This window comes from Tachyglossus aculeatus, chromosome 21 (genome assembly GCF_015852505.1).
Source record: "Tachyglossus aculeatus isolate mTacAcu1 chromosome 21, mTacAcu1.pri, whole genome shotgun sequence".
NCBI lineage: Eukaryota > Metazoa > Chordata > Mammalia > Monotremata > Tachyglossidae > Tachyglossus > Tachyglossus aculeatus.
Window position 1 is genome coordinate 78,800,371 of NC_052086.1, and position 19,369 is coordinate 78,819,739.

General features: G+C 42.9%; 1 protein-coding gene across 16 annotated transcripts in view; it reads right to left on the minus strand.

Moving 5' to 3' along the window:
- The window catches only part of RBFOX1 (RNA binding fox-1 homolog 1), a 2,849,206-nt gene that overhangs the window by 134,340 nt on the left and 2,695,497 nt on the right, over positions 1-19,369 (minus strand). For all 16 annotated transcript variants that reach the window (XM_038762608.1, XM_038762609.1, XM_038762601.1 and 13 more), the window contains one exon: positions 12,977-13,120. In XM_038762608.1, the coding sequence (XP_038618536.1) occupies positions 12,977-13,120 (144 nt within the window). The remainder of the gene's footprint in view (positions 1-12,976; positions 13,121-19,369) is intronic.

A 19,369-nucleotide genomic window follows, 5' to 3' on the forward strand; every position in this document is an offset into this window, starting at 1 on the left:
TTAGGGTGGTCAATGCTTTCTGCTACCCATCAATACTACTTAATCATGTCAACCTTTCGGGAACCCTCCTAAGATGTTATGAGATGAAGGTCAGGAATGCTTTAATTATTTGGGTTTTAATCTAGATTCTAGGCCCAGTTTCAGATTTTGATCAGATACATCAAATACTCAGGCAAGAAATACAGGCATTAGTGTTCCGTAGGAAATAACAAGATAGTATACGCTTCAATTTATCATTTTGGGGACCAAATGTTTCCTATTTTCTTTCAACTCCATTTTTTTCCCCACTCCATTTATCAGTTTCTGGCTTTTCTCTTGGCTATAAGTTGATGCTTGCTCCTTTTTAAGCAGTGAAATTCAAACTGTGTAAGTTTGACAAAGCCCGGTCGAAGCTGTATTGGGCTGGGGTGTGTGAGAAGAAGACTAGAGATGAGCAGAAACTGGGAAAAAGCCATCTCCCTGAGCGATAAGCTAGCAGGACAACCTATTGGTGGAAATGCGCACATTAAGCCCAAATTCAAAAAGGGTGAGTTATGCCCCCTGATTTGCTGTGGCCCTCTCTGATTCTGTACTTCATCTAATCTGAACCTCCCTCAAGGCCAAGTTTCCTGTGAGATTCCCCCTACATTTGGCTAAACTGAGATTCAAGGCAATATAGCTGGAATATCTGAAGCCTCCAGAGGTACTGACAGCTTGGGGCATGATGGGGTAATATAGTCACCTGGGGGTCAATATCTCTAAGGTTGCCTGCATCTAAAAAGGGGTTCACCAAGGCTGCTCCAACTCCCTGCTGGGCCTGGGATACTTGTACACACAAGGTCCAGGGCCTCTCACGACTTGCAGTCCTAGTGCCTTAAGTCACTGGAATGTGCAGCTGAGAAAGGGCGGCACTGCCAGCACAAATGCCACGAGTTTCACTCTGCCTTGGTCCTCTTTGTCCACCAAATGGCATTGGGTGGCATGGAGGGGTGAGCAGGGTGGGTCGGTACAAGTAGCTGTAGTAGTTAAGATGAGATGGGAGGATGTACAATTCTCCTTCCTGTTGCCCCTAGAGTTCACAAGCTCCTGTTCTCCTCCTGACCCAGGAAACCACTAGGGACAATAACTACTACTAATAATAATTATGGTATTTGTGAAGCATTTACTATGTGCCAAGCACTGGGGTAGATTCAAGGCAATCAGGTTGTCCCACATGGGACTCACAGCCTTAATCCCCATTTTACAGATGAGGTAACTGAGGCACAGAGAAGTGAAGTGGCTTGGCCAAGGTCACACAGCAGACAAGTGGCAGAGATGGGATTAGAACCCACATCCTCTGACTTCCGAGCCCGTGCTCTTTCCACTAAGCTGCGCTGCTTCCCATGAAATGGAATGCAGAAAATCCACAAAAGGAACACAGAATCCTAGGAAGAAAACACACCTTTTGGCATAAAAATGCACTTCTGGTAAAGGTTTTATTTATTTACTTATTTATTTGGAGAAGAGTTTTAGCCTAGTGATAGCTTTAGCTTGTGTCACTTCAAATTAGCGATGTGAGGTGTTTCCTCCTTGATGTTATTAGTCATTAGGCTTGCAGCACATTTATTTCATGAAGCAGACAATGTTTTCAAAGGGTGGAGCTACAAGGAAACAAGGGAAAATGGTTCCAGGGACGCATGAAGAGATAAAAGTCTAACGTGACCATTTTTGGACTTCAAAGGACTGACAGAGTGGCACAAAAGTTGTCTGATGGGGTTAGGAGTCCTAATACAGAATCCTAGCCCAAATCAAATGAGAAGCAGTGTGGTCTAGTGGGTAGAGCACAGCCCTGGGAGTCAGAAGGACCCGGCTGTGCCATATGTCTGCTTTGTGACCCTGGGCAAGTCATTTCACTTTCCTGTGCCTCAGTTCCCTCATCTGAAAAATGGAGATTAAGACTGTAAGCCCTGTGAGGGACGGGGACTGTGTCCAATGTGATTATCTTCTAAGCAACCCCAGTGCTTAGAAGAGTGCCTTGCACATAGTAAGTGCTTAACAAATACCATACTAATTATGGTTATTATATGTCAAGACTGATCTTAGGCAAATAAGGCAAAAAGGGTCACTCCAGCCCATTCTGTAGCACTCCTCTCCTCCTGCCCCACTCAGTATGGGAAGAGGAACTGGGGTACATGCAGATGGATTCCTCCTTTAATATCAAGGCTGTCAAGGGATCAGAATAGGCCAAGGGGTGACAGGCTGGGGGCTGATATGCTGGAAATGGCCTGCTAATCAGAAAGATTTGCTGACATTTGAGTCCAGGGCCAGTTTGGAGGTGATGCTAGTGGCTCAGGGCTCCAAAAATGTCAATTCCATCTGCACTGCGCAACCCATCATGAAGTTGATGCTTGCAGGTTTGTTCCAAAAACAGATTACTCAACTGAGAGAGAGTCTTCAAAAGCTGTGCCTACCCTGAGCAGAAATAGCTTTTGTGTGGTGCTCCTCGATGCAACGGAAGTATAAGGAGGGGTGATTTCCATTCTAGGACTGTTTAACTGCATATCCAATAAAGGACAATGAAGGCATTGATCTTTGACATGAGACTGCAGTATCTGTTGCATTCTCTCTCTCTGTAGAAGCAAGGTAGTTACCTAACGCATTAGCTTTAAGAATACATTAGCCATCTAATGCATTGTTTGGGACAACACTCTGTGAAGACTCTTTATCCCAGAGAAAATTTTGTATTTAATTTCCAATGCGTGGCTAGGACATTGAAAAAGCTATTGTGTGGACTGGAAACCATACTTCTTGTTCAGTTGTTTCTGAATATTTTAAAAGTCATCAAATGTGCCTTTCCAAAGTCCTTGTCCATAAATGGCTTCAGAAATAAAACATTCAGAAATATTAAGAATGTTCCTTGAAGGACCAAAGATCTTCATTCCTAGAAATCAGAGACGTGGAACCCAGAAAATTGACAACAAACTAAAAGTTATATAACCTAGTAGCATGAGGGAATATCATTACTAATAATATTAATCAGATTCATAACTGTAGTACTTGTTAAGGGCCTAATAAATGTTAGGAGGTGGAACAGCAGGAGAATAAGGAGAACAGTGATCAGGATGATAAGCAAGACGATGAAGAGGAGGGGAAGGAGAAGAGTTTTAAAGAATATCAGGCTTCTTGAGAGCAGGGATAGTGCCTACTTTATGGGGCTGTACCAAGCACTTAGGATAGTGCTGGAGACAGAATAAGTAACTAATAAATATCATTGATTGACTGACAACTTTGAAAAAATAGATGAGTACATGACAATTCATTTCCTAAAATGAAAATTTCTAAACAATTAGCCATAATATTACAATGGATATATCCATTCAATCTTTCTATACGAATTTAAAACCCAGTCCCATCTTACTGCCTGGACACCCTGAGTACAGTACAGTTTGTTTCATAAATCCTGATATATCTGATCTCATTTCCAAAAAACTTCAGGGCCTAATGAGCATAAAATGTGCAGGAATTTTAGTGGGAATCCAAAGTCTCAAAAATGAGCTAAAAGATTTTGCTCAGCAGTGACAACTTGAAATAATTTCTTCAGAAATCAAATCATGTCAGAGGAAGAGGAAAGCCAATGTCAACTTCAAGAAACACAAAAGTCACAATTAAAAATAAAATGGGGAAGTAGTGGTTACAAGTACCGAAGTGCTGTTAAAACACTGTAAAGGACTGTCAGTGTAACAACGATGGTTCTGACAATATTTACCTGGTTTGGGAACTGATTTTGACATTTATTCAAGACTGAATGTGAAAGATGTTTTTCTACCTTACCTGGGTACTTTAGAGAATCACTGTGGAATATCTGTAGTTATGAATGCTTAAAAGAATATCTTGAAATATTGGAATATACCTAACCTTTGATGAATCAATCATTTACTGAGCACTTACTGTGTGCGATCCATCAATCATATTTACTGAGTTCATACTGTGTACAGAGCAGTGTACTAAGCGCTTTGTAAAGGACAATACAAGAGTGGGTAGACAAGGTCCCTGCCTACAACAAGAAGATGGTAAGCTTTAAGGATGAACCTTTAAAAGCAACCTAAGCAGAAGGAAAACCCCTGGGAGACTTTGAAATGCAGCATTCCCAATTGATAAGGCAACATAAACTCCACTTTCTAAAGACATGGCATTCATTATCAGTCAATCAATCAATCAAGTTTATTGAGCTTTTAGTATGTGCAGAGCACTGCTCTAAGTGCTGGGGAAAGAATACAATACAACAGAATTAGCAGACACATTCCCTGCCCACAACAAGCTTAGAGTCTATAGGGGAGATATACACTAATATGAATAGATAAGTAATTTATAATATATAATTTAAAGATATGTACATACGTGCTGTGAGATTGGGGGTGGGGTGAATATCAACTGTCCAAAAGTCACAGATTGAAGAGCACAGTTGATGCAGAAGGGAGAGTGAGCCAGGGAAAAGGAGGGCTTAATCGGAGAAGAAGGATAGCAGATGTGACTTTAGTAGTGTTTTAAAGGTGGAGAGAGTGGTGGTCTGGCATATATGGAGGGAGAGGGAGTTTCAGACTAGAAGGAGGACATGGGAAAGGTGTCAGGAGTGAGATAGATGAGATTGGGGCACAGTGAATAAGCTGGTGCTAGAGGAGTGGAGTGTGAGGGCTAGGCTGTAATAATAATAATGATGACATTTATTAAGTGTTTACTATGTGCAAAGCACTGTTCCAAGCGCTGGAGAGGTTACAAGGTGATCAGGTTGTCCCACATGGGGCCCACAGTCTTAATACCCATTTTACAGATGAGGTAACTAAGGCCCAGAGAAGTGAAGTGACTTGCCTGGTCACACAGCTGACAATTGGTGGAGCCAGGATTTGAACCCATGACCTCTGACTCCAAAGCCCGTGCTCCTTCCATTGAGCCACGCTGCTTCTCTTATAATAATGGCATTTATTAAGTGCTTACTATGTGCATGGCACTGTTCTAAGTGCTGGGAAGGTTACAAGGTGATCAGGTTGTCCCACAGGGGGCTCACAGTCTTAATCCCCACTGTACAGATGAGGGAACTGAGGCACAGAGAAGTTAAGTGACTTGCTCAAAGTCACACAGCTGACAATTGGCAGAGTGGGGATTCAAACCCATGACCTCTGACTCCAAAGCTAGCACTCTTTCCACTGAGCCATGCAGGTGGGATGAGGCGAATTTATTGAGTGCTTTAAAGCCAATGGTAAGGAGTTTCTGTTTGATGCAGAAATGGATGTGCAACCACTGGAAGTTTTTGAGAAATGCAGAGACATGAATTGAACGTTTGTGTTGTTTAATGATTTATGAAGCAGAGTGAAGTATGGATTGGAGTGGGGAGAGACAGGAGGCTGGGAGGTCGGCAAGGAGGCTGATGCAGTTAGTCAGAGCGGGACAGGATAAGTACTTGGATCACCACATTAGCAGTCTGGATGGAGAGGAAATGGAGGATTTTAGCAATGTTGTGAAGATAGAACTGACAGGATTTGGTGACAGACTGAATAGGTGGGTGGAATGAGAGATATGATTTGAGGACAAGGACAAGGTTACAGGCTCATGAGGTAGAGAGGATAGTGGTGTTGGCTGCAGTAGTGGGAAAGATGGGGAAGACATGGTTTGGGTGGGAAGATAAGGATTCAGGTTTTGGAAGTTTTTAATTTGAGGTGTCAGCAGGATATCCAGTACATAAGTCTTGAAGGAAGGAGGAAATGTGAGATTTCTGGGAAGGAGAGAGGTCAGGGCTAGAGTTGTAGATTTGAGAATCATCTGCAAAGAGATAGGTAATTGAAGTCATGGGAGTGAATGAGTGTAGAGGGAGAGTAGAAGGGGACTAGACCTGAGCCTTGTGGGACCTCTGCTATCAGAGGGTGAGAGGAAAATGATGAGCCAGTAGAAGAGAATGAGTAGGAGCAGTCATAGAGATAGGAGAACCAAGAGAGGACAGTGTCAAGATGGGATAAAGTTTCAAGGAGATAGGGGTGGTCTAAGGTATCAAAGGTGGCTGAGTGGTCCAGAAGGATTAGAATGAAGTAGAAGCTGTCATATTTGGTGAGCAGAAGGCCGCTGGTTACCTTGGAGAGGGCTATTTCTGTGGAGTGAAGTGGGTGGAAATCAGGTGGGAGGGGATATTAGAGAAAATTGGAGGATAGAAAGTAGAGACATCAGGTGTAAGGGAAGAAAGGGAGTTCAGTTCAGTGGAGATGGTAGTGTTGACTGTGTCAATTTGTGTTTGGGTATGGAGACCATATGGATGACTGTAGAATACTGGAAGGGGTCAAAGAACAGAGGTCTCTATGGGGCAACAGGACAGATTTGTGGTCGGGGAGTGGTGTATGGGAAGGAGAACTGGTGAGGAGGTTGTGGTCAGACAGAGAAATTTCAGAATTGGTGAGGGTAGAGATTGAGCAGCTACTGGAGATTATAAAATGATCTTGCGCGCTCAGGTTGGTGAGACTGTGAGGTGGGGTGGAGCGGGTGGTCACTGGAGTAAAGGAGTGAGAGTAGCCAGACAGTGGAAGGATCACTGGGAATGTCCACATGAATATTGAAGTCCTCAAGGATTAATGTAGGGATGAAGAATGGGAGAAGGAATGTGAGGAAGGTATCAAAATGGTTCAGAAATTTGGAGGTGGGGCCCGGGGGGCAGTAATGACTATGACTAGTAATTGGAGAGGGTGGTAAAGGCAGATGATATGGACTTTAAAGGAAGGGAAAGAGAGGAATGGAGGAGCTGGGATACTGCGAAAGGAGCAATGGGGAATGAGAAGGAAGCTGACCCCTCCTTCTTTCCCCGTGAGTCTGGGGGAGTGGGAAAAGATGAGGTTTCCTCTAGAGAGATCAGTAGGGGAAGCTGGGTCACCTGAGGAAATCCGGATTTCAGTGATGGCAAGGAGGAGCAGTGACTGGGTAAGGGACAGGGACAGGTCAGTAATGAAGGGAAGCTTCTCCAAGGTGGGGCAAAGGTTCCACGGGCCACACTTAGCTGAGGCTGTGGGGAGGGTGTGCGGTGAGGGGGTGAAGGGGTTGAATGGGGGGGAGCTGGCGGGGGCCAGTGCAGGGGGAGAGGGGTGGGGGCGGTGCCTCTTATGAATGAGACTTGCTTATTTTAGAGTGCACATGTGAGAAATGTATACCACTGTATGAAATGCAGGTATTGGAATTGAGTGGGATGGGAATCCAGGACCTCAGATGAATATCTCTTGGACCCCTTGAGGTCACAGAATTGAATAGAAAGACATGCAGGTTTCATCCAAAAGCAAAATGTTATTTTACAGTAGCATTTCAAATCATTTTACTGGAGACCAAGGGCCTCTTCAACAGACTGTTTTAGCTTCACTCCTAGCTATATGAGGACTATGTGAAGAAAGGTTGTCTGTGTTTTGGTTTAAAAAAGAAAGATGATTTTCTCATTTTAGAGCTATGGTAATGGAAGTGAATCAGCAGGATTTTTTTTTATTGTATTTGTTAAGTGCATACTATGTTCCAGGCACTATATTAAATGCTGCGGTAGATACAAGCTAATCAGGCTGGACACAGTCCATGTCCCACATGTGGATCACGGTCTTGGTCCCCATTTTACAGATAAGGCAACTGAGGCACAGAGAAGTTAAGTATCTTCCCCAAAGCCACACATCAGACAAGTAGTAGCAGAGCTGGAATTAGAACCCAGGTCCTTCTGACTCACAGACTGATGTTCTGTCCACTCGGCCATACTACTTTGAGGTTTAGGAAGGAGGGGACTGAAGTGCTGAAGAACTGGGAGAACTGGAAGGAGGACCAGGAATAGAACAGGGGGAGGGTGTGGCCCCCCTGACAATCCCCTAGTAATTCATGCAGGAAATGTGTCTGCTGGTTCATTGCCAGAGAGAAGCTTACTTCAAAGAAGACTTCAGTTGGCATGGCAGCAAATACTGCTGTCCCTGCCCTGCTGGTGTGACTACTTACATTAAAGCCACTCAGTCTGTTCCCATGTTCCTCATTAACTGAGGCACCTTTATAGTGGCATTCATTAGTGCTCACTTTGTGCCAAGCACTTTACCAAGCACTGGGGTGGATACAAGAAAATTAAGTTGGCTCACGGTTTTAATCCCCATTTTTTACAAATGAGGTACCTGAAGCACAGAGAAGTGAAGTGACTTGCCTGAGAACACACAGCAGGCAAGTGGCTCATTTTGATCAGGGAATGTGTCTGCTTACGGCTATGCTGTATTCTCCCAAATGCTTAGTACAGTGCTCTCTGCACACAGTGAGCTCTCAATAAATACTATTGTATGAATGAATGAGAGTGGTTGACAGGATTAGAACCCAGGTCCTTCCAACTCTCAGGCCCGTGCTCTATCCACTAGGCCCCACACCTTATTTTGGACCTAACTACATTCTTTATTAAGGCACTCGTGACGTATAACAAAATCGTGTCATGTTGTGTTACTGTACTAACAACAGCGTGTAGCTGAGAAACAGGATCTGAAGTGGAGTGACCTGCTGGAAAAACCTCAGAGAGATGGGATTGTCCCTGCTCAAAGAAGCTGAACAAATAGAGAGGCAGTGCTGTCTAATGGTTAGAGAACGGGCCTAGGAGTCAGAAGGTCATGGGTTCTAATCCTAGCTCCTTCACTTATCTGCTGTGTGACCTTGGGCAAGTCACTTTACTTCCCTGGGCCTCAGTTAACTCATCTCTAAAATGGGGATTGAGACCGTGAGCCCCGTCGGACAGGGACTGTGTCCAACACGACTTGCTTGTGTCTACCCCAGTGCTGTAGTACAGTGTCTGACACATAGTAAGTGCTTAACAAATACCATTATTAATCAATCAATCGTATTTATTGAGCACTTACTGTGTACACAGCACTGTACTAAGTACTTGGGAAGTACAAGTTGGCAACATGTAGAGACAGTCCCTACCCAACAGTGGGCTCACAGTCTAGAAGGAGGAGACAGAGAACCAAACCAAACATATTAACAAAATAAAATAAATAGAATAGAAATGTACAAGTAAAATAAATAGAGTAATAAATATGTACAAACATATATACATATATACAGGTGCTGTGGGGAAGGGAAGGAGGTAAGATGGGGGGGATGGAGAGGGGGATATTATTATTTTCTGTGCCTCAGTTACCTCACCTGTAAAATGGGAATTAAGACTATGAGCCCCATGTGGTCCTTGGACTGTGTCCAACCTGATTACCTTGTATCTACCCCAGCGCTTAGAACTGGCCTGGTACATATTAAGTGCTTAACAAATCCTACTGTACAGGCTAGGGAAATGAGAGGAAGCTGATATTTCAGCTCTTCATCGTTTCGCAATGTCTGATGTGAGACCAGAAATAGAATCCTATTTAACATATTAAAATATTTTGAGATTTCTAAGGAAACCAGCTTTACTTATGTTACCCGTTGGGCTTTATTCACTCAGCTGAAAGTACTTTCTAATTAGTCTGGGTTTGTTACCACCATTATATTATAAAGGCAAACCCTCCAGTGTTTGAACTATAATTGGTTTATATGAATGTGGGTTTCACTTTGAGAAAACTGGCTGACTGAAGAGTAAGTGGCCAATAGAGAGGTTTGGTGAGAAGCACCTGGGGCGTAGCCACAGGTCATATATATATATATATCTTGGTGAACATGCAGAGTTCTTGCTTCCCCCATTCTTTCTAAGTAGGCTGACCTTGTAGTAACTAAGAAAGAGCTCCCCAGCGTCAGGGGATGACGGTGTGAGAATGCCCTTGCCCAGCTATGGATCTCAAGTCAATTTCCAACTGGGTGGGGAGATGGTCAGAATTCCAAATTCCAAATTAAACTAGTTTTTAGCTTCAGAAACCTCTTGGTTGCAATAAAGTCCTAGAGAGCCCCATATCCTCAACTCCTATTTCATTTCTCCTTTGGAAGTATTGCTCTTAAAATAACAGCAATCCCCTGAATCACCTTAGTTCCACCTTGCCTTGAAAGGGAATGGAGGCTTCAAGTAAAGCTTACGTTTCAAATGAGAAAGGATCATGAAAAATACCTAACAATTTCCCCAGTACTGTTTTTGAATGAATTTTTAGGTGCATAGGTGTTTTTTAGCCATAAAGAAAAGAAAGACTAATAAAATAAACTAGCCTATCCTGAGGTCTTCCCTGTCATTTCTAGTGAGATATCGTCAAAGGAGGCTGACCCACACACTCTCCCCTCTAACTGGAGACACATTATTATTGCAGGGAAGAACAGACAGGGTTAATAAATACCTGGAGGTGGGAAAATGATCAGCCCACTCCAGGGCCAAATTAATTCTTACATCAGTATCGGGCTAGTCCATTTTGTGGGGGGCTCACCACATCATACGTGATGTCATGACACAATGCTAAAGGTGACTACATTGGAACTGAATCCATGGATTTGCACCCATTGGGGAATTTTCTTCATCCCCACGCTGGGCCTTACACCATGCCACTCTTCCGGTGTGAGATGTCATTCCATTCCCAGATGTTGTTCCATTAACAATTGCTAATTCTATTCAATTCAATTCTAATTAGCAATTCTAATTCAATTGCCAATAATTAGGGAAGCAACGTGTCTCAGTTCATAGAGCATGGGCTTGCGAGCCAGAGGTCACGGGTTCTAATCCCGGCTCTGTCACTTGTCAGCTGTGTGACTTTGGGTAAGTCACTTAACTTCTCTGTGCCTCAGTTACCTCATCTGCAAAATGGGGATTAAGACTGTGAGCCCCAGGTGGGACAACCTGATCACCCCCCCCCCCCACCCAGCACTTAGAACAGTGCTTTGCACATAGTAAGCTCTTAACAAATGCCATCATCATTATTATTATTATTATTAATTCCCCATCAATCCCCTCTTTCACTTGTTCACTGATAGGATGAGCAGCATTTTGGCTCTGGGGCAGGTGCTTTCTCAGCTCACAGCTGATGTGGTTGTGTAAGGGTTAGTTCCTTTGGCACCAAGAGATTTTTGTGGAGGGGGAAGGGGAGAAGAGGCTGTGGGAGAGGATGATTCTGAGCCCCTCCCTGCAGGTCTCTAAACTCTCTCCCCTTCCCAACTTCTTGAAGTTGAGCTGGGGATCATCTAAGCCAGGTTGACAAGCCTAGGGCTCCCTGTGTAATGTTACATCTACCTCTGGTAACAGACTAAAGCTGCAGGAAGGGGAAGGAGCTCCAACATGGGAGGAGGAATGACAGGAAGAAAAGCACTTAGCACAGTGCTTGATACATAGTAAGCACTTAACAAATATCATAATTAAAGCTTCCTCCTTTTGGCCTTTCTTGAGGGTGCCTTTTGGCAAGGATGGAGATTGGAGTAGTAATAGCAGCTTGCACAACTGGGGGTGGGGGGTGGTCACACTATGTGGTGTTTGGTGGGGGGAAGGAAGCCTCAATATGGGGTCCCTGGGTTTAAGTCCCAAGAGCCCCTGTGTTAATCTGTCTCAGGCTTGACTACTTCCTTTTCAGGGATGTGTCAGGATGAAAAGAGAAATGAGTGTCATAAATATCATTGGTGCTCCTGATTGTCAGGAGTAGTAGTCCCTCTAGACTGTAAGCTGACTGTGGGCTGTGAACACGTCTACCAACTCTGTCATACTGTACTCTTCCAAGGGCTTTGTGAAAGATGCCTTTATCAGGGTGCCAAGAGTCTGCCGAATTATTCTAGAAGACTGTAAACTTCTCCTGCAGATTGTGAGCTCCTTGTGGGCAAGGATTGTGTCTACTAAAATGCTATTGTACTGTGGTTTCCCAAGTGCTTAATACAGCACTCTGCACACAGTAAGCCCTCAATAAATTCCATTGACTGATTGGTTGACTGATGGTCATAATGATTTCAGGCTTGTGTTGGACTGGATGATAATATTTTCCCCAGGCACAAGAAGAGAGGTTGGCATTTTCCGTTTCCTTCCCTAAGGAGAGAGCCAAGTGGTCTTCTAAATAATATGATGGACTACTGTCTCTATGTTCAGAAAAGTGGGTTGGGTTGATTCATCCCAAATTCAGGAAAGCTGTGGAGGATGTTTCTTATAAGCAGTCACTGCCCTGCAGCTGTGATTGTAAACTCTGAGAGGCGAGGTGCCTGGAATTTTGCTCCTCTAGCCACAGTACCCTACAGATTCTTAGTTTTATTTTGTTCATTTGTATATGCCTTTATGTTGTCTTAGTTTTTGTTTCTTTCTCTCCATTTATACCTGTTACCAGTCCCCTCTGCCTCTTCTTATTTTAGATTATGAGCACCATGAGGGACAGGAACTATGTCTAATTATCACCTGTCTATTCTTTCTCAGCACTAAGTAGAGTGCTCTGCACACAGTAAGTGCTTAATAATTACCATTACTACTACCATTAGTACTACTAATGATCTCCCATGGATATCATGAAATATATGGAAAGCATCTTTACCTATACAGGCTGGGTTATACACTAGCTAACATTTGAGCAAATTTTAGGACTATTTTATGTACTTTTTGTAGATTCTACATCATTATTCTTTAAGATCTGTAATTTTATGCAAAGCCCAGCCTTCAATGAATCAATTTTAATTCCATTAAGAAATTGCTGTGCTACTGGGATACAAATGAAGACACTATATTAGAAGGCTCTCAAATATTTAAACAAGAATTTGCCATAGTCAATGTATAATGTGGTAAATATTTTGCATATGTTCACATAGAATATACCACCATTTAAGAATCAAGTCATATCCATATGGTACCAGTTTTGTAAAGGTACTAGCAATTGTGAGGATTTTGAATATAATGCTTTGTTGCTCATTATTGCTTTTGATCAAAAACTGTTCCTTTAGAAATGGGTTGGCTGTACAAATGATCAGGAGACATGTGTAATTAAATGACAAAGGGATCTGGATGGTCTTACAGCATCTATGAGTGAACTACTCAAGCACAGATTACACAAAGTGCTTAGGGGGAAACAAAGTGTTTCCCTATAATTGTGAAAATGAAAGCAAAGAGACAGAAAATGGAACTTACACCAAACATTTGTCTGAGGTCTGGATCCCGGAATCTGAAGGGAATATTTGAGACGTGAAGCCGCTTTGGCTGTGATTTGTTTTCTGTGTTTTCAGAAGATTGTGTCTGGGGCTGACCATCAGTCTGTGCTGCATCGTCTGTCTGCTAAAAGAAGAATTAAAACAAAATGAAGTTAAATATGTTCTAAATAATTACAGATTTGAGCTCATCATGTTTGTGACCATGAAGGATTCCACAGCATTCTCACCAAAACACAGCAGAGCTAAGAACAGAGGGAAAACACAAAGAAAGCAGTCACTGATTTCTAAAGGACAGTGGACAGGCACATTTTTAGTTTAATTGTATTGTTTGTCCTTTCCCCTCCTTCCCCCAAATTAAGGAATTATAAAAGCTCATTGGCCTAGACATCATCCTGGATACAAGAACTAGGGAAAAGAGACCAAGTTGTCCAGACAAACCCAAACCTATTGGTGTGTTTTTTCAGCCAAAGACATAACCAGCTGTGTTTGCCCGCTGCCTCTGCTTCCTCTCCTCCAACTCCTCTTTTGACCCTCTATAATCCAAATTCTATTCTCTTCACTCCCCTGAGAGTGCTCTTTCCAAAGTGACCAATGATGTTTTCTGTGCCAAATCTCACAGACTCTCTCCTATCCTAATTCTCCTTGAACTTTCAGCTGCATTCTACACTGCGGTCAGTACCTTCTCCTGGAAAAAGCTATCTAGCTTTTCTTTTCTGATACAGTTCTCCTCTTACTTCTCTAGCCCACAACTCCTTTGCCTCCCACCTGCTAACCATTTGATTCATTATGTTCTGTTCTAGGTCTCCTTCTCTTAATTTATACTCACTGCCTTGGGGAAATCATCCACGCCCTTGCTTCAACTATCATCTCAACTTTCTTATTCTCTGCAATCTTATATTTCCTCCTGACTTTGCCTCCAAGACATTTCTACATGGATATCCCTCCAGCTCCTCAAGCTCATTACGTCCAAATCTAAACTCCTCATCTTCACTCCCAAATCCTTTCCTCCACCTAACTTTCCCATTACAGTGTCTTCTTCCCTGTGTCTGAGGCACACAACCTCAGCATTATCCTAAACTCCTTCTCTTTCAAACCCCATATTCCTCCACAATATTCCCAGGATCTGTTTCTTCTTCTCACTTGACATGAGCCCTTCGCTGGTTCAGATACTTGTCGTAACCTTGCTTTACTACTTCATCAGCTTCATTGCTAGTTTTCCTTCCTCAAGTGTCTGTTCTTCCCAGTTCATGCAGCACCTACCGCTCTGATCACATTTCTAAAATGACATTCAAAAATCTCCAGTAGTTTCCCCATTCATCTCTACATCAAGCTCGTTCATTTCTACATTGGCTTCAAGGCACTCTCTCCACCATCTCTCCCTACCATTCATTCATTCAGTCATATTTATTGAGCACTCACTGCGTGCAGAGCACTGTACTAAATGCTTGAAAAGTACAATGTAGCAACAAAGAGAGACAATCCCTGCCCACTCACTCTCTCTTCCACTAAAAATAATAATAATTATGGTATTTGTTAAGTACTTAGTATGTGCCAGGCACTGTACTAAGTGCTGGGGTGAATACAGGCAATTTGGGTTGGACAAAGTCCCTGTCCCCTGTGGGGCTCACAATCTCAATCCTCATTTTACAGATGAGGTAACTGAGGCGCAGAGAATAATAATAATGATGGCATTTGTTAAGCGCTTACTATGTGCAAAGCACTGTTCTAAGCACTGGGGAGGTTACAAGGTCATCAGGTTGTCCCACAGGGGACTCACAGTTTTAATCTCCGTTTTACAGATGAGGCAACTGAGGCACAGAGAAGTTAAGTGACTGGCCCGAAGTCACACAGCTGACAGTTGGTGGAGCTGGGATTTGAACCCATGACCTCTGACTCCAAAGCCCGTGCTCTTTCCACTGAGCTGTCACATAGCAGACAAGTGGCAGAGCCAAAATTAGAACCCAAGACCTTCTGGTTCCCCTCCCAGTTTACATCCTTCACTCCTCTCTTGTGCCTTGATCTCATCTCTCCCACCACCGATCTCTTACTCAAACCCTATCGACTGCCTAGGGCTCCCACATCTTTCAAGTTTGACAGCCCACAACTCTGACCATATCCAAACTCTTCTGAAGTTAAAACCCCGAGGAGAGTTTGGCAAAAAAGGGTGGCCAAGTGGAAAGAGCACATGTCTGGGAGTCAGAAGACTTAGGTTGTAATCCCAGCTCTACCACCTGTCTTCTGTGTGACTTTGGGCAAATCACTTAACTTCATTAAACCTCAGTTAACTCATCTGTAAAATGGGGATTAAGACGGTGAGCCCCATGTGGGACATGGACTGTGTCCAACTTGATTACATTTTATCCACCCCAGTGCTTAGTACAGTGTCTGGAACATAGTAAGCACTTAACAAATACGGTAGAAAAGAATAATAAAAAATAATTGCCCAAGGCCACACAGCAGACAAATTGCAGAGCCATAATTAGAACCCAGGTCCTCTGACTTTCAGATGGCCTCTTTCCATCAAGTCAAGCTGCTTCCTAGATGTGGAGATAACACCTTTCAGGCAAGTCACTTAACTTCTCTGTGCCTCAGTTACCTCACCTATAAAATGGGGATTAAGATTGTGAGCCCTACGTGGGACAACCTGATCACCTTGTATCCTCCCCAGCACTTAGAACAGTGCTTTGCACATAGTAAGCGCCTAACAAATGCCATAATTAATTAATTAATTAAGAAAAATGGAAAGTAATCACATGCTCTTAGATTCCTAGCTTCCTTCTGCACGTGACTTAAAGCAGCATGGCTTAGTGGAAAGACCACAGGCTCGGGAGTCAGAGGTCGTGGGTTCTAATACCAGCTCCACCACTGATCATCTATGTGATCTTGGGCAAGTCACTTGACTTCTCTGTGCCTCAGTTACCTCATCTGTAAAATGGGGATTAAGATTGTGAGTCCCATGTGGGACAACCTGATTTCCTTGTATCTACCCCAGCACTTAGAACAGTGCTCAGCACATAGTAAGCACTTAACAAATACCATTATTATTATTACTATGAGCCCTATGTGGGATAGGGACTTTGACCTAATTAACTTGCATCTACCCCCAGGGCTTAGTATAGTGATTGGCATATAGTAACCACTTACCAAATACCACAATTCTTCTTCATTTCCTTTTTCTTATCATTATGCTGATAATCAGGTAGCACAAATTTTGCCCTTGGTAAAATGGAAACCATGCTAATTTGTCATAGGAGCGAGCCAAATTTCTTAGATGGAAACTCCTACATAACTGCAAATGTAAATAGTCCGTTGGAGTTTTAGAAAAGAGGTCTCACATTTGGATTTTGACACAACTGCAGAATGTTTCAGTTTAATAAATCTAATTAGGAATTACTGAGATTATGATTAAACATATTAAATGATTAATAGTATTTTGTCATTCATGTGAAAATTAAAATTAATCATCTTTTGGCAAACTACTTTGTAGGAATCTTTGTGTTGTTTTCTTTGATAAAAACATACTGTGCCTAATTAATCATTTTTGGCAGCATAAGTAGACATACAAATATGTGTGAGCATGCATATATGAATACATACGCGTAAAATACATTTGCACAGCATTGTAGGTTTTTGAACAAAAAGGAAAATGAGGAAGCAAACCTCAGAAATACAAAATGGGGAGTGACAGGCTAACAGAAAAATGCTCATTTTCACTGATTTATCTTGCCTTCCTTGCATTTTTTTTCTTCTAGTGTTTCAAATGCTCTTTACTGCTGCTTTTCTCTTTTTTTATGTACTTTCATAGAATAAATATGGGGAACAGCTCATTGTCACATTGTAAAATAAAAGTCCATTATGCCATTGGAGACTCTCTTTCCCGAGTTTGATATATTTTCGCAGAATACAGGAAACACAAGGACTCCATTAAGTACTGCTACAAATACAGAAACAGTGTTGAAAGATTTGTCGAAGTTACCTCTGTTGTTTAAATTACCTTTCCTCTTGCTCCGCTGAGGCTGTTTTTCTAATGATAATATCTTGATTAAACAATTGGGCACATTAGCAGATCACTGCACTGCAGAAATAGAAGTTTTAAAATGGCTATTTACCTCTCTATCCTATAGCCTCCCACTCCTATCAAGAAGTCTTGGTAAAGAACAGCCAAGCATATTAGCTCGGAACCTTGGACTAGGGCTAGAATGAGGCTAGGACAGGTTTTAAAAAGATAAGGCCTTTGTGAAAGGGCTGACGTTTTATTTGTTGAGACCGGGGAAACCTTGCCGGTCAGAGGCAAAGGGACTAGGAAAAATTTGCTACTGGTCAAAAATATTTGTGAGCCTTCCTTTTTTTTTTTTTTTGTAGTGTTAGTGGTTGAGCCCTTACTATGTGTCAAGAAATATTTTAAGAGCTAAGGTAGATGCAAGCAAATCAAGTAGAACACAATCCATGCCTCACATGGGGTTCACAGTCTTAATCCCCATTTTACAGATGAGGTAACTGAGGTATAGAGAAGTTAATTTCCTGGCCCAAGGTCACATAGCAGACAAGTGGCAGATCTGGAATCAGAACCCGCTGATTCCCAGCACCGTGCTCTTTCCACTAGGCCATGCTGCTTCTGCATGGTCTAGCAGCCTAGAGCTGAACGTTTTTCCTCTGAAAGATATTTTCAGTCTCCCAACGCGGGTGATATAGAGCAACCTCAAAAGAGCACTCCCGCGACCATGACATTTCTTGCCTGAGCCCAGATATAAACCTCTATTGGTATGTGAAATGTTAGCTACAGACATTTCTTAATAAACAGACCCTCCAAGCACTTGTGTATGCTCCAAATGTTAAGAAACACCCGGGAGCTTTAATCTTGTAAAGATCACTTAGTGCCTTCACAAGTGCTTTAATAGAGAACCGTGGTCCTCACTCTTCCATAGTCATTGCTAATTCAATGAATAACTCAGAGCACTCACATTTAATCCTGGTGAAATCTGATTTAGCCATTGACCAATCCTAGAATGGCTGGTTTACAGCTTGCTTCCATCCCCGCAAAGATTAGCGCCTCTGGCCAGACTACTTAATATTTCTTCCTTTCTCTGCCTATTTAAACTCCTTCCTCAGCCTCCCTCTAGCCTACATTTCTTACTGTCTGTGTTAATTGGTAGCTCTGCTCTCCCTCACTGGCTCAACAGCGGGCAGGGGTGAAGGTCAGGGGGAGTAAGAAATTCAGACTTGCTGCAGGAATGAAGACTTCAAAATCCCCCGGAAAATGGATTCTATATGATTTGCAAACCCCACCCTACTACCAGTCCTGAGGCCTCCACAGATAATAATAATAATAATAATAATAATGATGGCATTTATTAAGCGCTTACTATATGCAAAGCACTGTTCTAAGCGCTGGGGAGGTTACAAGGTGATCGGGTTGCCCCACGGGGGGGCTCACAGTCTTCACCCCCATTTTCCAGATGAGGTAACTGAGGCCCAGAGAAGTGAAGTGACTTGCCCAAAGTCACACAGCTGACAATTGGCAGAGCCGGGATTTGAACCCACGAACTCTGACTCCAAAGCCCGGGCTCTTTCCACTGAGCCACGCTGCTTCCCCAATGATGACTTCCCCACAGATGACTGGATTGTATGGTGTTTGAGGGAGGGAAGCAGTGTGGCTCAGTGGAAAGAGCATGGGCTTTGGAGTCAGAGGTCATGGGTTCAAATCCTGACTCGGCCAATTGTCAGCTGTGTGATTTTGGGCAAGTCGCTTAACTTCTCTGGGCCTCAGTTACCTCATCTGTAAAATGGGGATTAAGACCGTGAGCCCCACATGGGACAATCTGATCACCTTGTAACCTCCCCAGTGCTTCAAACAGTGCTTTGCACATAGTAAGCCCTTAATAAATGTCATTATTATTATTATTATTGAGGGCAAGAATCATGTCTACTTACCCTCAAGAGCTTATTACACTGCTCTGCACACAGTAAACCCTCAATAAATACGACTGGTTGATTGAAATTTCCTCAGTACAACTACTCTCAGTGCTTCTTGCTCTTTTCTTCTCCCAGTTTTTTTTGTTCTTGGTGAAAAAGGAGAAATCTTGGTTCCTGTGGGCTCTGCTACTCCTCTTCTTTCTTTGGCTTTAGGACAGCAGGGGGGAAATGAGGTGAATACTTCAGTCTAGTTTGGATATTAGGGATTAGGACCATAAAGGCAACAGACCCTTTGTGCTGATCAGTTTAGGGAGGATAAACTCATTCCCTCTTCACATGTCCGCAAGACATTTTAGCACATCAAATCACTAAAGAAGATAATGATGAGAGAACATCCCCTTGAATTACATCCTGTGCTTGTCCAGGACTGCTAGGTACTGAGGAGTATTTGACCCCTGGG